Genomic DNA, 17,252 nt, shown 5'->3' on the forward strand with positions numbered 1-17,252 from the left:
GTAGAGACAGGGTTTCACCGTGTTAGCCAGGATGGTCTCGATCTCCTGACCTCGTGATCCATCCACCTTGGCCTCCCAAAGTGCTGGGATTACAGGCGTGAGCCACCATGCCTGGCCAGCACCTGCTTGTTCTATCATTTAAATTTAGATTTAAAAATATTTTCTCAAAATCACCCTTCAATTTTTTAGTGTCTCAGGAAACAGCTTCTTTGTTTTGTTAAATACTAAAATAGTAATTTTAATTATGGAACATATTCACAGGTAGTTCAAAGGAGTCAAAGAAGACGTTGATAGTACTACTTCTTGTTTTATAAATAGAAATATGATTTTTGCCTCATGTTCTTTGATTTCTTTTAACTCTTCAAAAGCCCAGTTGAGCATGAGAAAGGATTTTCTGACTCAGGTCATGAGGAGTTGGTATCAAGCTAAATAATTTTCAGGGCCATATAGTATGCATATAGTTCATAGCATAATTGCTTAGGAGTTCATCACAGTTCATTGGGAATGTAAACCAATGCATTCACAGTTTAAAATCATGGCACTGTTTTCTAGTACACAAATTACTCTTCACTATTGGTAGAATTTGAACATTCACTTTCAGCATGAAAGTTCAACTTTTTTTTATTAGTTGTGAAGAATTGTGTGATAAAAAGAAAGAAAATGGGCACCTCGTCATGTTTTAAATCAGCATGGGGAAATTCTCAAGTGGATGTGACAGCACTCAGAATGCATTTTGGTCCCTTTGTTAAGGACTGCCAATCATAATTAACAACAACAGAGATGTTGTTTGAGCCTAAATAAAAATTATGGAGAGTTGTTTTAATTTAATACCTGTAAGAACAGAATATAGAAAAAAAACCTGTCTTTGTAGTCGAGTTAACCTGTCATGGGGAATTACTCTCATTTTTCCTCTGTTCACTAGGGTCAGTAAACAACAGAGCTAGTCAATGTCATTTTTGTTATATTCAAATTGAATGTGAAATATTAGATAACAATATAAAGAAATGGCTTTAGCTACTGCATTCCAAGGCTTGAATCCTTTGAGAGTTTGTAAATAGGACATTGGTAAGTTTCATATATTTGATATCTACACTATTAAAATTGATGTCTTTTTGAGTTATCCTTCTGTGCAAAGTTTTAAAGAGATGGTCTCTCATCAACAATCTCTTCTGTTGCCTAATTCAATAGAAAAGAATGTCTGACTCTTCTTTTTGTGGATATGAGAAAGTTAGATTCTGTATAATAGTGTGATCCATCTGACAGTAGGAAGAACTCTTTATTTTCTTCCAAAAATTGTCTTGGGATTTCAAAGTCAGTGGGTTGTCTCTTATGTTAACTCTTGTGCAACAGCATCAAATTATTTTCAATATTTCTAACACTCCTAAAGGCCCGCTTTCTATTCATCACTAGCATCTGTGGAGCTATTTGATCTTTAAGAAAACTACCAAAGGAATTTTCCTTCTTTATTCTTTTCAATAATTCTGGCTGCTCCTCTCATCAGAAATGGCTTATTTTGATCTCAATTTGGTTAAGATCCATTGGTGTGATGTTGAACACTCCTGCAAGAACTGTGTTTTTCTTATTTAGGATCATACTCAAAGCATATAGGCCAGGCATGGCACATAGTATACTCGAGAAATATTTATTAAACCCTAGTTAAGAGTTATTCCTTATTTTCCTTTTGCTACTCATGTTCCTGGCACATTGTTGGTGCTTAATAAATGCTTGCTGCTAAATAAACATACATGTGGTTGCTTCAAATATTTTACATGACTATAAATATTTCTATTTCCCATAATCAGACACAAACATCTGAAGATAAATCTAAAATTTCCCTTTGCGTGTAAACAGAAAGCAAATTACATACAACTACATTTGCAAAGTCACTGAAGTCCTCTGGAGCCCAGATGATAGAAAGAGTCACCGCCAATAAACTAAACATAAGAGACTTCTAAAAATCAAATCCAGTTTCATTTAAGAATATTAATTGAAAGGAGATGTATGTAGACATGGAGATAAGGGAGGACATAAAATGACAACAAAACTTGTATAAAATTGGTCTCTCATTCGTGCATTTTACAGCCTAATTCACAAGCTCTTAATGTTCTAGCCAAACAGATGTACTGAGTTTATCTCTATAATGGACCATACTGCTTTTGCACAGTTGGATTCCCTGAGCTATTTTTCCAGAATGCTTTGAAGTTACAGATTTTTTAAAATGTCAGGATTAGTAAACAACTCACATATATTTAACATTTTTCTGTTTTTAGCTGTCCCTGAACTCTTTTTTAGAAATCTGTCTGATAACACATAAAATGCCTCTTTATCCCTATTCAATCTGGTATAGTGGCTCAATGAAGACTGCAGTTCTGAAATAACAGCTGTACTTCCTCTTAAAAGACTATATTTTTATTGGAAATATCACCAGTTCCAACTCAATTGCCTACATATGGACATTGTCATTGATTGATTCTCTTTTTCATAGGGTTTATAAGCCTTTTCTTAATTTATTTTTAATCAGAGCATAAAGATGCTCTCAGTATCTTTTAATGAATTCACCTTTTCATTGTTAGCAAATGGAAGAATAACAGCTTTTCAAAGATGAAGTAGCTAATCATATGTGATTCAGCATTATCTGTCATTATAAATTTGTATAAATGTACAATCAACCTACAGGCTGTGCAATTCATTTAAGGGAGCAGTGGGATAGAAAGGTATTTAACATATTTATAACTTCTGTTATCTGTTGCATGTTTATAGAACTAGAAAAGCATGTTAACCATATGGGTAATTCTATTTATCTTTTTCTCCTGGGTGTGCTCCAAAACTTATTGAAATTTGGTCACTTGGAGGAAGAATTCAGAAAGCCAATCCATAAGCATGTCAACATCTTCACAAATGAGGCTTCAACCAAGAGGATGCCTTACTAATAAACTTCTCTTAGCTTCTTACAACAACTCAGTGGGGACATTACAAATAAATTTCTTTTTGCTTTAGTGAGTTTTAAGTCATTTGTGGATAATTTTAGTGTTTTATTTGAGACTATAATTTAATAAACAAAATATTGCAGTTAACCTCCATGCTTTATTTAGTTAAGTATTTAGCATCCATTCATTAAATTTATCAATATGAATTTATTAAATGCCTAACATGTACAAGGCACTTAACTATAAGCAAAGAGACTACACAGAGTAAATAGTACACTATCTTATATTCAAAGGACTCAGGTGGAGGCATATTTAAAAAAAGGAATTATACTATGGTTGATAAGTACTATGACAAATACATCTTGAGGAGTATAGAAGATGGTTCTCAATCCCAGGAAAGACTTCTTGAAAGTAGAGAAATAAAAGCAAAAAATTGTTCAATGAGAACTCATGGACACAGGAAGGGGAACATCACACTCCGGGGACTGTTGTGGGTTGAGGGGGGTGGAGGAACAGCATTAGGAGATATACCTAATGCTAAATGACGAGTTAATGGGTGCAGCAAACCAACACAGCACATGGATACATATGTAACAAACCTGCACATTGTGCACATGTGCCCTAAAACCTAAAGTATAATAATAAAATAAAATAAAATAAAAATAAAAAAAGCAGAAAATTAGAGGATGAATAGGAACTTGCTGTATAAAGAGAGTGGGAGTAGAGTCTAATCAGGTTGGTAACAAAGGCACTCCAGGAATTGGAAAGAGCAGATAAAAAGGTGAAGAGGTGGGAAAGAGTCTTGTCTTATGGTCAGGGACAAAAACCAGTTTGGAGTAACTGGGCAATTAAATGTGAGGCACGAATGGTAAGAGATGACAGGAGCCAGGTAATGGAATATTGTTTATGCTCTGAAGAACTCAGACTTCTAAACTGTGGGCATTGGGAAGCCAAGAAAATATCTGAATAATGGGAATTATGTGTTTATCTTTCCATGGCATGGATAACTTGGGTATATGCGCAAGTATGTGAATTGTATATTTGCAGGAGACAACACTGGAAGAAGAAAGACTTATGAGACTCCTATAGTTCAGGTGAAAAATGAGGTAGCCTCAATCTAGTTGACAATCTAGGCTAATTTTTCTAGATAAGAAGAGATTTCCACTTCTAGAAATATTTAGTAGGTAAAATTGACAGGACTTGATTATGGTTGGATATGAGAAAGAGGAAGAAATGAAAAGTATTTTCAGAGTTTCTAACATGAGTCTGAATGGTTGGTGGTAGATCAGCTGGAATAGAGAATGTGAGAGTCTAAGAAGGTTCAAATTCTAAAATGAATTCCATTTTTGGCATGTTCAAATTTATGGTGCCTCTGGTATAGTCAGAGAGTTGCCTAGGTAACAGTTGAACATACAAATCTGAAGTTCAAGAATAGATGATGTAGATCTGGGAGTCATCAGCATATTGGCAGTTGTTGAAACCATGCACTGAAAAATTGAATAAACTGGAAAAGTAAGATGAAAACAGAAGTTAATTATATCTAGGTATATCACCTCCTATTTCTGGTCAGTGCTCATGTCTATCAACATCCTTGTCATCCTTCCTTATTTATTCACAATTTTGACACATGGTTCAACTTCTTTTTCTCCAGTCTAATCCAAGCCATCATTATAGCTGGTTCACCTAACCCTTTAATCTCTCAGTTCCTTGATCAGCTTTGAAGTCCTTCACCAACTCTTAACATCTGGAATTTGTATCCACATACCTACAACATGTTCTCCTCTCTTACATTTCAAAAAAAAAAAAAATTAGGCTTAGATGTCCTATTTTATAAATACAGGCTCCAAACTCATTTGTAATTATGTTTTCACTCTTTATCTGTAATCTTATTGAGACCTCTACTACTCTCTCCTACTAACTACTCTATCTTTTTTTTTTTTTTTTTTTTTTTTTGAGATGGAGTTTCACCCTTGTCACCGCGGCTGGAATGCAATGGCATGATCTCGGCTCACTGCAACCTCTGCCTCCTGGGTTCAAGCCATTCTCCAGCCTCAGCCTCCTGAGTAGCTGGGATTACAGGCGCCCACCACCACGCCTGGCTAATTTTTTGTATTTTTAGTAGAAATAGTGTTTCACCATGTTGGCCAGGCTGGTCTCGAACTCCTGACCTCAGGTGATCTGCCCGCCTCGGCCTCCCAAAGTGCTGGCATGTGCCACCATGCCAGGCCTACTCTATCAATTTCTACTCTTACTCTTCATTACATTCGCATTCTTGGTCCTTCTATTTATAGTTGCTCCATGTACCCCATGATCTACTATTTCAATCATTACCTACATCAAAATGATCTACAATCATTTGTCTTGTTATCTCTTTTTTACATATGCCTAACATGAGTCTGAATGGTTGGTGGTGGATCAGCTGGAATAGAGAATGTGAGAGTCTAAGAAGGTTCAAATTCTAAAATGAATTCCATTTTTGGCATGTTCAAATTTATGGTGCCTCTGGTATAGTCAGAGAGTTGCCTAGGTAACAGTTGAACATACAAATCTGAAGTTCAAGAATAGATGAATTTATTTATTTAGTAAACACTTATGTGACAGTTATGTAAGTTATATCTAAGAACTGCACAATTTTAGCCATCTATTAATAAATTCTCATTAAAACCCATGAGGTGGGTACATCCAGGATGTCCTCTGCAAGAGGAATTCACACCATCACACAAGTTTATGACTCCCAACCTGGAACATAAAATTCTTCTTTAATTGGGATACTCTCTGTGGAGAAACCAACTACCACGCTGTGAGAAAGTCAAACTATCCCATGCAGAGTGACCTCATGGAGAGGCCCATGTGGAGAAAAAGCTGAGGCCACTAGCTCACAGACCGCATCAACTACCAGACATGTGAGTGAAATGAATAAGCCTTTGGATGATTTTAGCCTCTGGCCTCTGAATTGTCTAGCTGAAACCTCAGACTTCATAGGGCAAGGACAAGCCTTTTTTGCTTCAATAATAAATTTATTGTTAAATCCAACAAAAACCTTTCAAGCCTTAATTTCATTTGATTCTTTGAAATGTTTAACACAGTCAACCAAACGTATACTACTAGCTGCTCTGATTTTCACTTGTGCATTTATAGTCACTCCTTATCAGGCACCACTGAGTGCTCCTCTACCCATTCCTCTCCTTAGAGCTCTGTCCTAGGCTTTGTATGGGCCAGTGGTCCTCAATCAGGAGTTTGCAATTAAGAGCAACTACTCTGTGTGATCTCATTAACTCCCATGTCTTCAAAATTTCCTACATTCCAATATCTCCTAAATATATATTAAGTCCAGATGTCTCTTCTGTGCATCTGACAAATATATCAAACCACTAAGCACACATTAGTAATACTCTTTTGGATGTTTCACAGATAGCTCAAACTCAATGTGCAGCAGAATGAATGTATCATCCTTCCTGTCATATCTGCTTTTTCTGTTTTATTTTTTCAGTAAATGAGATCAACATCCAATATACATAATTTCCTATTCAAAAACCTAGGATAAAACTTTATCTCCTTTTTTTCTTCAGTACTGACCCCCACACCACTCTATAGGTAATCAAAGCCTATTGATTCCGTTTCATCAATACTCTCCTCTTGACTCCCAAAGCTACCTTACCTTTGAGCAAGCCACATCAACTCTTGGCTCAGTTATTGTAATAGTCTTCTAATTTGTCTCACTTTTCACATTGCCTTTTTTCAACCTATTCTCCACATTATAACCAGAATATTTCTAGAGTAAAATTTGAATCTGTATTTTCCCGTTTATTATCTTTAAATATCTGATCATTTCAAAGATCAGTTCAAACTCCTTATAATAACAAATGCAGCTTCATCCTCATCTTTACTAGATCCTCTCTCCTTGGACTATCTTAATTTCTCTCTCACTTCTTGGTCTGAAATTCAGTCCAAGCCATTTATGTCTCCTTTTCTCCATTCATCTTCTTCAAGAAGCTCTTTCCATAGTTAACTCTGTCTCTCTGTATAAAGTGTTACTTTAAAAAGCCTTCTCTGTGACATTAACATATATTAAGCGCTTCTACACCTATGATCTCCTAACAGTCTATGCTTATCCTATCACAGAACTTTCTACCCACGATTGTAATCCTGTGTTTACATGTTTGTGTCTCATTAGACTTCTGTTGTGGCGCAATGATGGCAAAGACGCTCTTGCTCACCATCATACACTCAGTGCTTAGCAAAGTTCTACTTAGTGTGTATTAAATATTTACTGAGTTAATTATTAATGAATGAACTAAAAGTGTCTGTGAAAAACATACAGTAACAGGTAAGCTTAGAGCCCTGGATATGGAAAGGTGGAGGGAAAAGCATGCTTACAAAAGGTTTAAGGGCTAGATTAGAAGTTAGTAAGTCAGATGAAGGTTCTAGACTAATCTTTGATTAAATTAGAATAGAAAAATGAAGTTAAATGGAAGGTCCAACAGAAAATAGGAATAAAAAGTAAGATGTTATTGACAGTTGTAAATATTAGCACAAAAGTATAATGTCTCCATTGTAGCAAACATCTCTCCTCTTCAATATATGTGTAGAGTTTGCAAGAGACTATCAATTTTCTTACTATTTCATTCTCTATGAGGCAATAATCTCAAGTAAGGAATGCAATAAATATTATTCTATTTTGAAACAATGAGAGCCAAATAATTAATCAGACAAGTTTAAAGAGTTGGGCAGATTGGATATTAAATAACAGAGCAATGACATTCTTTAGAAAATAGTGAAATTGTAAGTTAAATCACCGGTAAAGATTACATATCAAAGTAAAAGATAAAACATAAAATTTCTCATCAGTCTCAAATTAACTAAAGTCTTTTCAATGTCAATATTTTTAATGCATGAAATAATGTATCTGAACAAAGAACAAGTCCTAACATTCCTTACATATGTAAATAATTAAATAGTACCTTCTCTGGTAATAAGTAATTTCATCCTTGTAAGGCTATTTCTCAGAAAGTCAGAGTTTGGACAGGAAAATCTGATCTTGATGTTTTCTGTGAGCTTTACCTTTGACATTCACTTTTGCCTTTGTTGATGAAATTAAACTTACATCAAAAGACAATGAACCACTATTGCTGGAAACCTGGCGTGTCTGAGATCCACTAGGAGGGAGTAGAAAATGTTCTCTTCTGAGCATTTCTGAGGACCCTTTAGAACACTTATTGATGTCAGATACAGAACCTTATTAACTGAATACATGGCTTTGGAAACATCACATTCTATTTTTTTTTAAATACTAGAATGTACTCTTGCTCCTTACCTTGTTGTACAAAAGATCCATACACAAACCACATGGAGTTGTAGAGAGTAGTAGACGTCATTGATCCCATTTGTAATCGTGGGGGATTAAGCCAGTTCAAGAGGTAGACCAGTAGACCCACCAGAAGGACTGTGCCAGCAATGCAAGCCCATAGAGAGAGATCAAATGGTGCAAGACAGGCAAACATATCCACTGTCTTTTCAGCCCTTCGAAGTAGTACCCCCACTGAGTAGTCCATGTAACGTGTTGTAAAGTCCACCACATTTTCACGATCTGGAGTGATGGTTAAAGCAGAAATCCCTATGTCGGCTCTCTGAGAAATTGAAAGAGAAAGGAATACATTAACAGTTTGAAAAACAATTTCATTTGTGCCACTTCAGCTTGCCTTGAGGAAAAAAAAATAGATGCCTCAGGCAATATAAATCTTTTTATATAAACTGAAACACTGCAAAGACTTCTTACAGAAGAGCCATGTGTGAATTTTGCATGTCTTACTGAAAATCTTGCCCCACCAGAGTCAGACAAATTACCTTGTTCATATTATCAGCGCATGTAAAATCAGTGAAGAATATTTCAGACACAGATAACACAGGGAGAAAATGGTCTTTTTTCATGGGTTATTTTATCAAAGCCATCATTAATAGTAAAGGAAAAGCTTATACTGGAGAATCCTTTCTAGGAACATGTTCCCAAGATATTCAATATGTTCTTAACATGTAAATTATTAAGTAGGCTATTTAGAAACTTCAACATGGCATTTTACCATTGGTTTATATTCCTCTTCATAGAAATTTATATTATTGGGCTCTAAACAGATTTGTTAGAGTTTTTATAGCACTAAGGTATCATATGCCAAAGGTCACTACTATGATTGTATTGTATAAACTTCAGAAATATTTTAATGAACAATTAATGTTTAAGGAAAGAGAATTCTTCTTGGAGTAATAATCCCTTTTTAAGGTGTCTTCTTAGATTCTCAGTGATAGCACTCTTAACTACAGCATTTACTATTTATTTAAAACCTAACAGAATCTCAGTAATGCAGAGAGTAGACAACTTCACATTTAAACTGCATAATATGATAATACATATTTAAATATCTAAAAGATGTGTCTTTTTTGAAACAATGATCTTCAGCTGTGATTAAAGCTGCAGGATTTCCCTTCCAGACAAACACAAACACTAGTAAATTATTTTTTGAACATTTTCTTGTATTTTCTTTTTAATTGTTTCAGGAAAGAAGATAAAACTTGTGTTTATAGCTTTTGAGAACAAAAACCAAGAAAGATATGAAAAGTAACATGCCTAGTAGAATGCTAAACCAACTTGGATGAATCTAGTCTCAAAGTAATAATGCTTTTAAAAATATTCTAGCTAAAGTTAAGCAGTGTGGGTATGTGTTTGTATGTCTGTGTGTACCGAGTTCATATATATTTGCTGCTAGGCCCCGTGCTAAGTATTTAGGTATTTTTTTTTTTTACTTAGTCCTTACAATGAACTATGAATTATGTGTTTTCCTCTCCATTTCATAAGTGGAGAAACTAAACCTTAGAAGTTTAAGTAACTTGTTCAGATCTCGGTTAGTAAGTACAGAAGTCAGATATTAAAGCTATGTTTTTCTTATTCCGAAGCCTGTGCTCATAATCATTTTACCATATTGCAGCTATCATTCATTTTCCAAATGAACCATATAGTAGGCACTCAGGGTAATTGGTTCTAGGAAATTTTTTATATTAAAAGAGTGTGAAATTTTGCTGTTTGTACTATTTACATTATAACAAGACCATATTAGTATATGTACCATGGATCTACAATTATTAACTGAATGGTATTAAACTTAATAACACTATATGAAAATGAACTTGCAGAAAAATATTGCTTTCAAACTCATATATTTATTTAATTTTTATAGCAAGATATTGGGAATTGGGTCTTTTCAGATGGAAAATCTAACCTGGATGTTTAACTCCCTTGTCCTGTCTTTTCTGAGCTTTAGTTTAATCTATTCGTGAAATGAATGTAATTGTTCAGTTTCATTATTGTGAGCTGACTCATTTATCTTGATTTTAATGATGAATAAATAACTCTCTAAGATTCAATTAGGTGCTCAGAAGATGCATTTACTTTTTCAGGCCATTAAAGTACTATGGATCAGTAATTTACTAATTGATCACCAGTGACTCAAAGCATTTAATGACTCAACCAAAGTCAGAAAATTCCACCTGAGGAGGAATTTACTGACAACATGTTGATAATATTTATAAAATGTTCATAAATATTTTTCTAATAAATAATTATATGTTTTACTTTTAAATGATTATAAATTGGAATGGTTACTGATTTTAATAATGGATACTTCTAAATATCACAAAGTGAATTTTTAAAATAGAATAAAAATATCTAAAGTTTTTTATTTATGAAAAGGGAGCTGATTATTTGTATGTGCTAAACTATTTATTAAATTTAACAATTACTTGTCATATATCTAGAAACAAATTCCTAAATTCTGGTCTATTTTCAACACTTGGTTATTCTATTTTCAAGGAGAAATTTCTAGCCTCCCTATGGTAGGCGTATCAGAATCATATAATGAACTTTTTCTAACAAATACACACACACACACACACACACACACACACACACACACACTCTCTCTCTCTCTCTCTTTCCTGTCTTTGAGTTTTGTATAGTCCTCCCTAAAGAGGTGCTTCACTCCATCCTTCAGAATCAATGATACGGCAGAACACTGTAATGGATAATGAGTATGTGGTAGTCCTTTCTTTATATTAGAGGTGCTGCACTGAAGCAAAATTTATAAAAAGGCCAAGCAAGGACAGAAAACCAAACACCGCATGTTCTCACTCATAGGTGGGAATTGAACAATGAGAACACATGGACACAGGAAGGGGAACATCACACACCGGGGCCTGTTGTAAGGTGTGGGGAGGGGTGAGGGATAGCATTAGGAGATATACCTAATGTTAAATAGCGAGTTACTGAGTGCAGCACACCAACATGGCACATGTGTACATATGTAACTAACCTGCACGTTGTGCACATGTACCCCAAAACTTAAAGTATAATTAAAAAAAAGGCCAAGGACCACTAATTCAGAAAGACAGTTCTAAAACTTCCTAAATATCAATAAACAACATAACCAGAAATAATCAAAGATAATTATTTATTCTTACCCTTCCTAGGTTTTTATTTATTTGGTCAACTCACTTGTCCACTTTTTACAATGACTTGTCACATCTTTAATCCTACTGTTATTATATAGAGAACATAGAAGATGTGAGATTAAAAATCATACTTATTTCTACGTTCCAACCTATAGCCCATACCCAGTCTACTGTATTTATCTGCTTCCACAATACAGGAGCTGTCCCCTTTCCTAAGGCTAACCTTCCATCAGTAAATGTATCAGCCGCTCTCTGTTTCAGATACTTAAGTTCCTGTCTCATGCATTCAACATCATCCTATTAACTAGATTTCCCATTAAAAGATTCTTTGTTTCTTGTTAAAATGAAATCAAAGAGATTGAGCCCTTCCTTCTACCCTCTGGTTACTCCACGTTACCACATTTTCTCTCCATTTTTATATATCCCAGTCACTCTGAGAAAACTCTTATTTCCCCATATTGTTGGATACCCTATTCCTCATGGAAAAAGTACTTCTTAATTATTGTATTGTTGAACGTAGTGGATATACTTCAAAGCTCATCTGATCAGGTCTCTTGACATTTAGCATTGATGATTTCTCCCTCCATCACAACTTTCCCTTGAATTTCATGACATAACATACACCTCTTTCTCAGTTCGTTTTTCAAGCTCATGTTAGCAGTTCTCTGGACTTGGGCCTACATCCTTTTCTCATTTGAGCTCTTCTGCCTAGGCAATTCCATCTGTGTTCATTACTGCTATTGTCCCCATCTACACACGATTAACAAATGTATTATTTCTAGATGTGTATCTGAGCTCTGGGGTCTAGACTGATTTATTCAACTACATAATTGACATTTCTACTAAATGACTTAAAAATACCTCAAATTTAACATTTAACACGGCCAACATCATACTTATGATATTCAACCAGTCCTCTTCCAACATCTCTCGTTTAATGAATGGTGTCTTTTTATACAAGTCGTAAAACTTGCTAGCTTCATTATCTTCTCCAGCCTATGCCCCCTATCAAATCTATCACTATTGATTTTACCTCCTGAGAATCCTAATATCCATTCATTTCTCTATTTCCAGCTTTCATTGTTTTCCTAGGCTCCAGCTCCTTGTAAGACTACCTGAAATCTACCTTTCTTCGTCTTCGATCTCCCTATTGTAGCCAAAGTAGTCTTTCTGTAGAGCAAATCTGATCCTGTCTACTGCCACACTTTAAAAATTTTCAATGAATTTGCATGGCTCTTAGGAGAAAGATTAAAAACATGGTCTACACACCTTTAGATAGGCTATCCCCAGCCTGCTTCAACATATTCATACTGTACCATTTTCCCTTCCAGCAGTTCTTCCTGATGCATGGTCTTTGTACATGCTATTCCCACAGTCTGGATTGACCCTCCTGAAACTTCAAGTAAACACTCATTTATATCTATATGTCAGCTTGATTTTCATTTTCGCAGGGAAGCTATCCACTATCTCTTTGATTGGAACAATAATTATTGTTTACACTATCAGAAGTTTACATCCCTCTCTTTCCTAGCCATTATGACAGCTGTAATCTTACGTATGTTCATATGATCTTTTCAATAATGTTTGACTCCTCCACTAGGCCATAAGCTCCATGAAAGCAAGGATTGTGACTTTTAAAAAAATTACATATCACATTTTCTGGCATAGAATTCATGGTCAATAAATACTTGCTATGAATATATAAATAAATAAAGATGGAGCCCCTACTAAACTTACATTACCTAATTATTATAAATCTCTTCCATCTTTTTGTCCGCATTCCCAACAGAGAGAGGTATTTAAATAATAAAAAGAAAATGGCAATATGAAAATTGACTGTTTTTTAGCAATGATAAAAGATTAATATCCTGAATAATTATGTCAATAATTAAAGTAAGGTTCTTGATTTATCAGTATATTCATGCTTACATTATTTGCAAATAGCTGAGATAATTAGGCATCTACTATAGTAAATTCAATATATTACAAAATATTATATGTCAAATATTTAATGTAAAATGATTATTTAAATTTTGATTAGGACCAGCACTAAAACTGGAATATAAATACATTTTTTAAATTATTTTAATTATATAGTCATAATATTTTCCTTGAGAGAAGATACAAGATTTGCATTCTCTCAAGTCATGAAAAGGAGATGGATGGATGATACAATGGAGCATGACTAATAAGCAATATAATCACTGAATCTTAGAAGCTTAGAGAAATTGAAATACATTTACTCTAAATTTAATCTGAAATAAATGATTATATGTAACAACTAGAGATCTAATTTATTCTTGAATATAATGCTAAGAACATTATATTGGTAAGATTAATAGTTTGCATTTAGTTAGTGCTTACTATATACCAAGTGTCATGTGTTTTACATACATTATTTTAACATTACACCAGTCCAATTGCTTTTTCTAAGATGAAAAATTTGCATTTGAAATATTCTAATTATTATAAAACTTTGATTTTATAATGAATTAATACCTGCTTCCCGGTACTCTTTATCAGATGTCTTAGTTTTGTCATCCACACATTATGTTATCAATCTAAACAGATCTGCCCTATGACATGGTTCAAACTTTTTCCAAAGATATGATTTTCTATCCCTCAAAATACTTGTCATTCTCCTGTGAACACAGTCTAAATAATCAGTTTCCTCAACTGATATAAATTATATACATTTTAAATAAAATTGGAGGCTGAATCATTTTTATTATGTGATTTTTAATACTGTCTTATGCTAAATTTAAGGTCAAATAAAATTTTAAAAATATTTTTAAAATAAACACTATCAAACTAGTAGCCCACATAGTCTTATGCAATTGAAGCAAATGTTAGATTTTATATTTGTCTCTTTAATTTCATTCTTTGGTTCTTTTGCATTTTTCGCATCTACTGTAATCTATACTTCTCATTCATTATGTCAACTTTATTTTACCAGATTTGAGCCATTCAGAAGTTTGAGAAGCAAGCTTTTAATTCTTCATTCACATTACTAGTAAAGTATTGATGAAACATACATTGGCAAGTTCAAAGTATGGCAATATGCCTCTAAAGTTCTATGCACCTTGATGATAGCTCACTAGTTAACACTTTGGATATGGCTTTTCAATCACCTATAAATATTCCTTACTATGCTGCCATCAAGCCACGTTTGTCTATAGGGTTTAAAGTGCTTTGTAAAAGGCATTATTGAACTCAAAATACATATTTAATCAGATATTCATTTGATCCTGAATAGCTAATGCTATCAAAAACATGAACTGCTGTTTTAATCACCTAAAACACATCTGATTAATAATCCATTCTGTAATTTAATCTGAGAATAAAATCAAACTCACTGCTCTATCAGAATGAAAATTTTATTTCTGGTTTTGAATATGACAGTTCCAAACTAAATATCACCTCTGTTTTTCATGTTTTGTACATATTGCTTGTAGTAATTCACATATTACCTCAGGAAATGCTTTCATTTCAAATTTAAATATTTTCTGCAGAAAGCAGAAGGAAAATAGTTACTGAAGAGTTTTGGCACACATTTCACAATTACTAGGTCTACTTCTGCCTATCTAACTTACTAAACTATTTGTTTCCTTCTCTTGCTCTTCAAGAGAATAAATTTTTGTAAATATTTGAAATTTCTTGATAGTTTTCTTAAATATTATTTGATTTTATTTGGCCTTTAAATAATATTACATTGTAAAGATTCCAGGTTTGCTTGGGAGAAAGTAAGGATTGAAGAAATGCTAAAGGAAGGAAGAAAGGGTGGAAGAAAAAGGGAAGGAGGAAAAACAGGAGGGAGAGGGAGAAGAAGAAAGGAAAGAAGAAAAGAAGGAAGGAAGGAAGGAAGGAAGGAAGATAGAAGGGGAGGGGACGGGAGGGGAGGGGAGGGCAGGGGAGGGCAGCGGAGGGCAGGGGAGGGCAGGGGAGGGGAGGGATGGGAAGGAGGGAGGGGCAAGACTACTAATTACGCCTTTAAGTATTCTTTACAGATTCTGATATATAGTATTTTTCTTACCACTAATTTTAAAGATAATTTTTGTTTCTTTTTCTCTTTTCTACAGTTGTTTAACATGATGATTTCTTAATTTCAGGTGAAAAGTCTTCTCTTACTATTCTTCTAAATTTCTAGTTTTATTGTATTTTGATGAGGGAACACTATTTGTAATAAAGTACTTAAATGGAACTTAATAGTGTTTTCTTTGAGGCCAATCAATATGTGATTGACCTTTGTCAATGTTCCATATATGCTTGAGAAAATGGCATATTATGAGGGTGTAGTGTTTGATCCATATCCCAAAAATGTATCTTATTTAATCTATTCTTTATGTTATTTATTATTGTGTAGATTTTGTTATATTTACTGTGTTTTTCTATGTAGCATGTTTTCTTTGGTATGTTTTTGTTTTACTATCTAGAAAGATTTGCACTTTTATTATAGTTTTTAACCTCAATATTTAAAAATTTTATAATGCCTTTACTCCTTTTTTTCCAGTTAATGTTTTGAAAATTTTAAATAAAATCTGTTACTTCCACTTATTCCCTAAAGTGCATTACGATATCCTATTTTCCCCTACTTTCCCCTTTTCCTTTGATTTTTTAATACCATTCTTTCATTTTTAGAACATATGATGATTTCATATTATTATCTAATCCATGTCTCCAACTTTGCTTACTATTAGATATTTTGCCAAAGATTCTCCTTTTATCTTTTGGTTGAATGAAGCTCATTCTGTAATAAACTCTGTTTGGTAATACTTTACTATATTCTAATATGCTGGTGGATTAAATATGAAAGGACATTTAAGATTTTTGGATATTCATATCCAAAAGAATTTTGTAAAAGAATTCAATTATCACTTAATAAGTATTTTTATTACCACTACTAAAGTGATATTGAATGTTTTTTCTTTTTTTGTATGTGATTTCATTTTCAGCCATTCTTTTGGGAATTACTCTAGCTCTTCAGAATTAATTGGGTAACTTTTATGAAATGTCTTAATCATTTGGCCTATTCTTTCCTGAAATGAAGAAAACAGGCAGGATATAACATTATTAATTTGTTCATAAACAAATTAAATTTTTTGTCATATTGGAATATATTTAATTGTCTTCTATTTCTTCTTGGGTCAATTTTAATGATGAGATGTTTTCCTTGATAATAATTCATGTCATATGTTTCTTTCAAATAATTAGGATAAAGTTGTACTTACTGTTCCATCATGCTTGTGAAAATTTTTCTTAATTTAATCACAAAAAAATGTGGTGTACACATTTTTTGATACTTTTATTAATGCATTTCATTTTCCAAAACCAGACATTCCCAAGGCTTGTTTTGGTTTTACATCTTTTCAAAGAACTGTTTTTTCCCTTCAATTAACCCTATTGATTTATGAATTCTAAAATACAGATTTTAATGCATTTTAACTTAAACTTTAATGGCTTCATATTTTGTTTATTGAGTTGAAGGCTTGATTCATTACTTTAATTTAGTAATTAAGTAGAGTTTAAAGATGAACATGTTTCTGTAAGCAAAGTTTTAAAAACAATTTACATATAGTGCTTTTGTTATCATTATTTTCTAAATAGTCTATACTTTTAGTTTTTATTTCCTCTTTGCTCTAGGAACAATGTATGAGAGTTTTTGCTCATTTGCTGTTTTTACTTCCAAGTGGTTTGAGATTTTGTCTTTGTTTAAAATGTTATTCATCTTAATTTTTTTGTATTTTAATCTGGTAATTTGTTAGGTATTACTTATGTTGTATACAAATTTTGGAGTTGGGGACACATAATATATTATCAATTTTTGTAATT

At 33.3% G+C, this 17,252-nt stretch overlaps 1 protein-coding gene across 1 annotated transcript in view; it reads right to left on the bottom strand.

Moving 5' to 3' along the window:
• Positions 1-17,252, bottom strand: part of GRID2 (glutamate ionotropic receptor delta type subunit 2) — a 1,490,978-nt gene that overhangs the window by 292,755 nt on the left and 1,180,971 nt on the right. Inside the window, exon 11 of the mRNA XM_032139113.2 lies at positions 8,242-8,554. Coding sequence (XP_031995004.1) covers positions 8,242-8,554 — 313 coding nt within the window. The remainder of the gene's footprint in view (positions 1-8,241; positions 8,555-17,252) is intronic.

Source organism: Hylobates moloch, unplaced genomic scaffold, assembly GCF_009828535.3.
Source record: "Hylobates moloch isolate HMO894 unplaced genomic scaffold, HMol_V3 SCAFFOLD_2, whole genome shotgun sequence".
Classification (NCBI taxonomy): Eukaryota; Metazoa; Chordata; class Mammalia; order Primates; family Hylobatidae; genus Hylobates; species Hylobates moloch.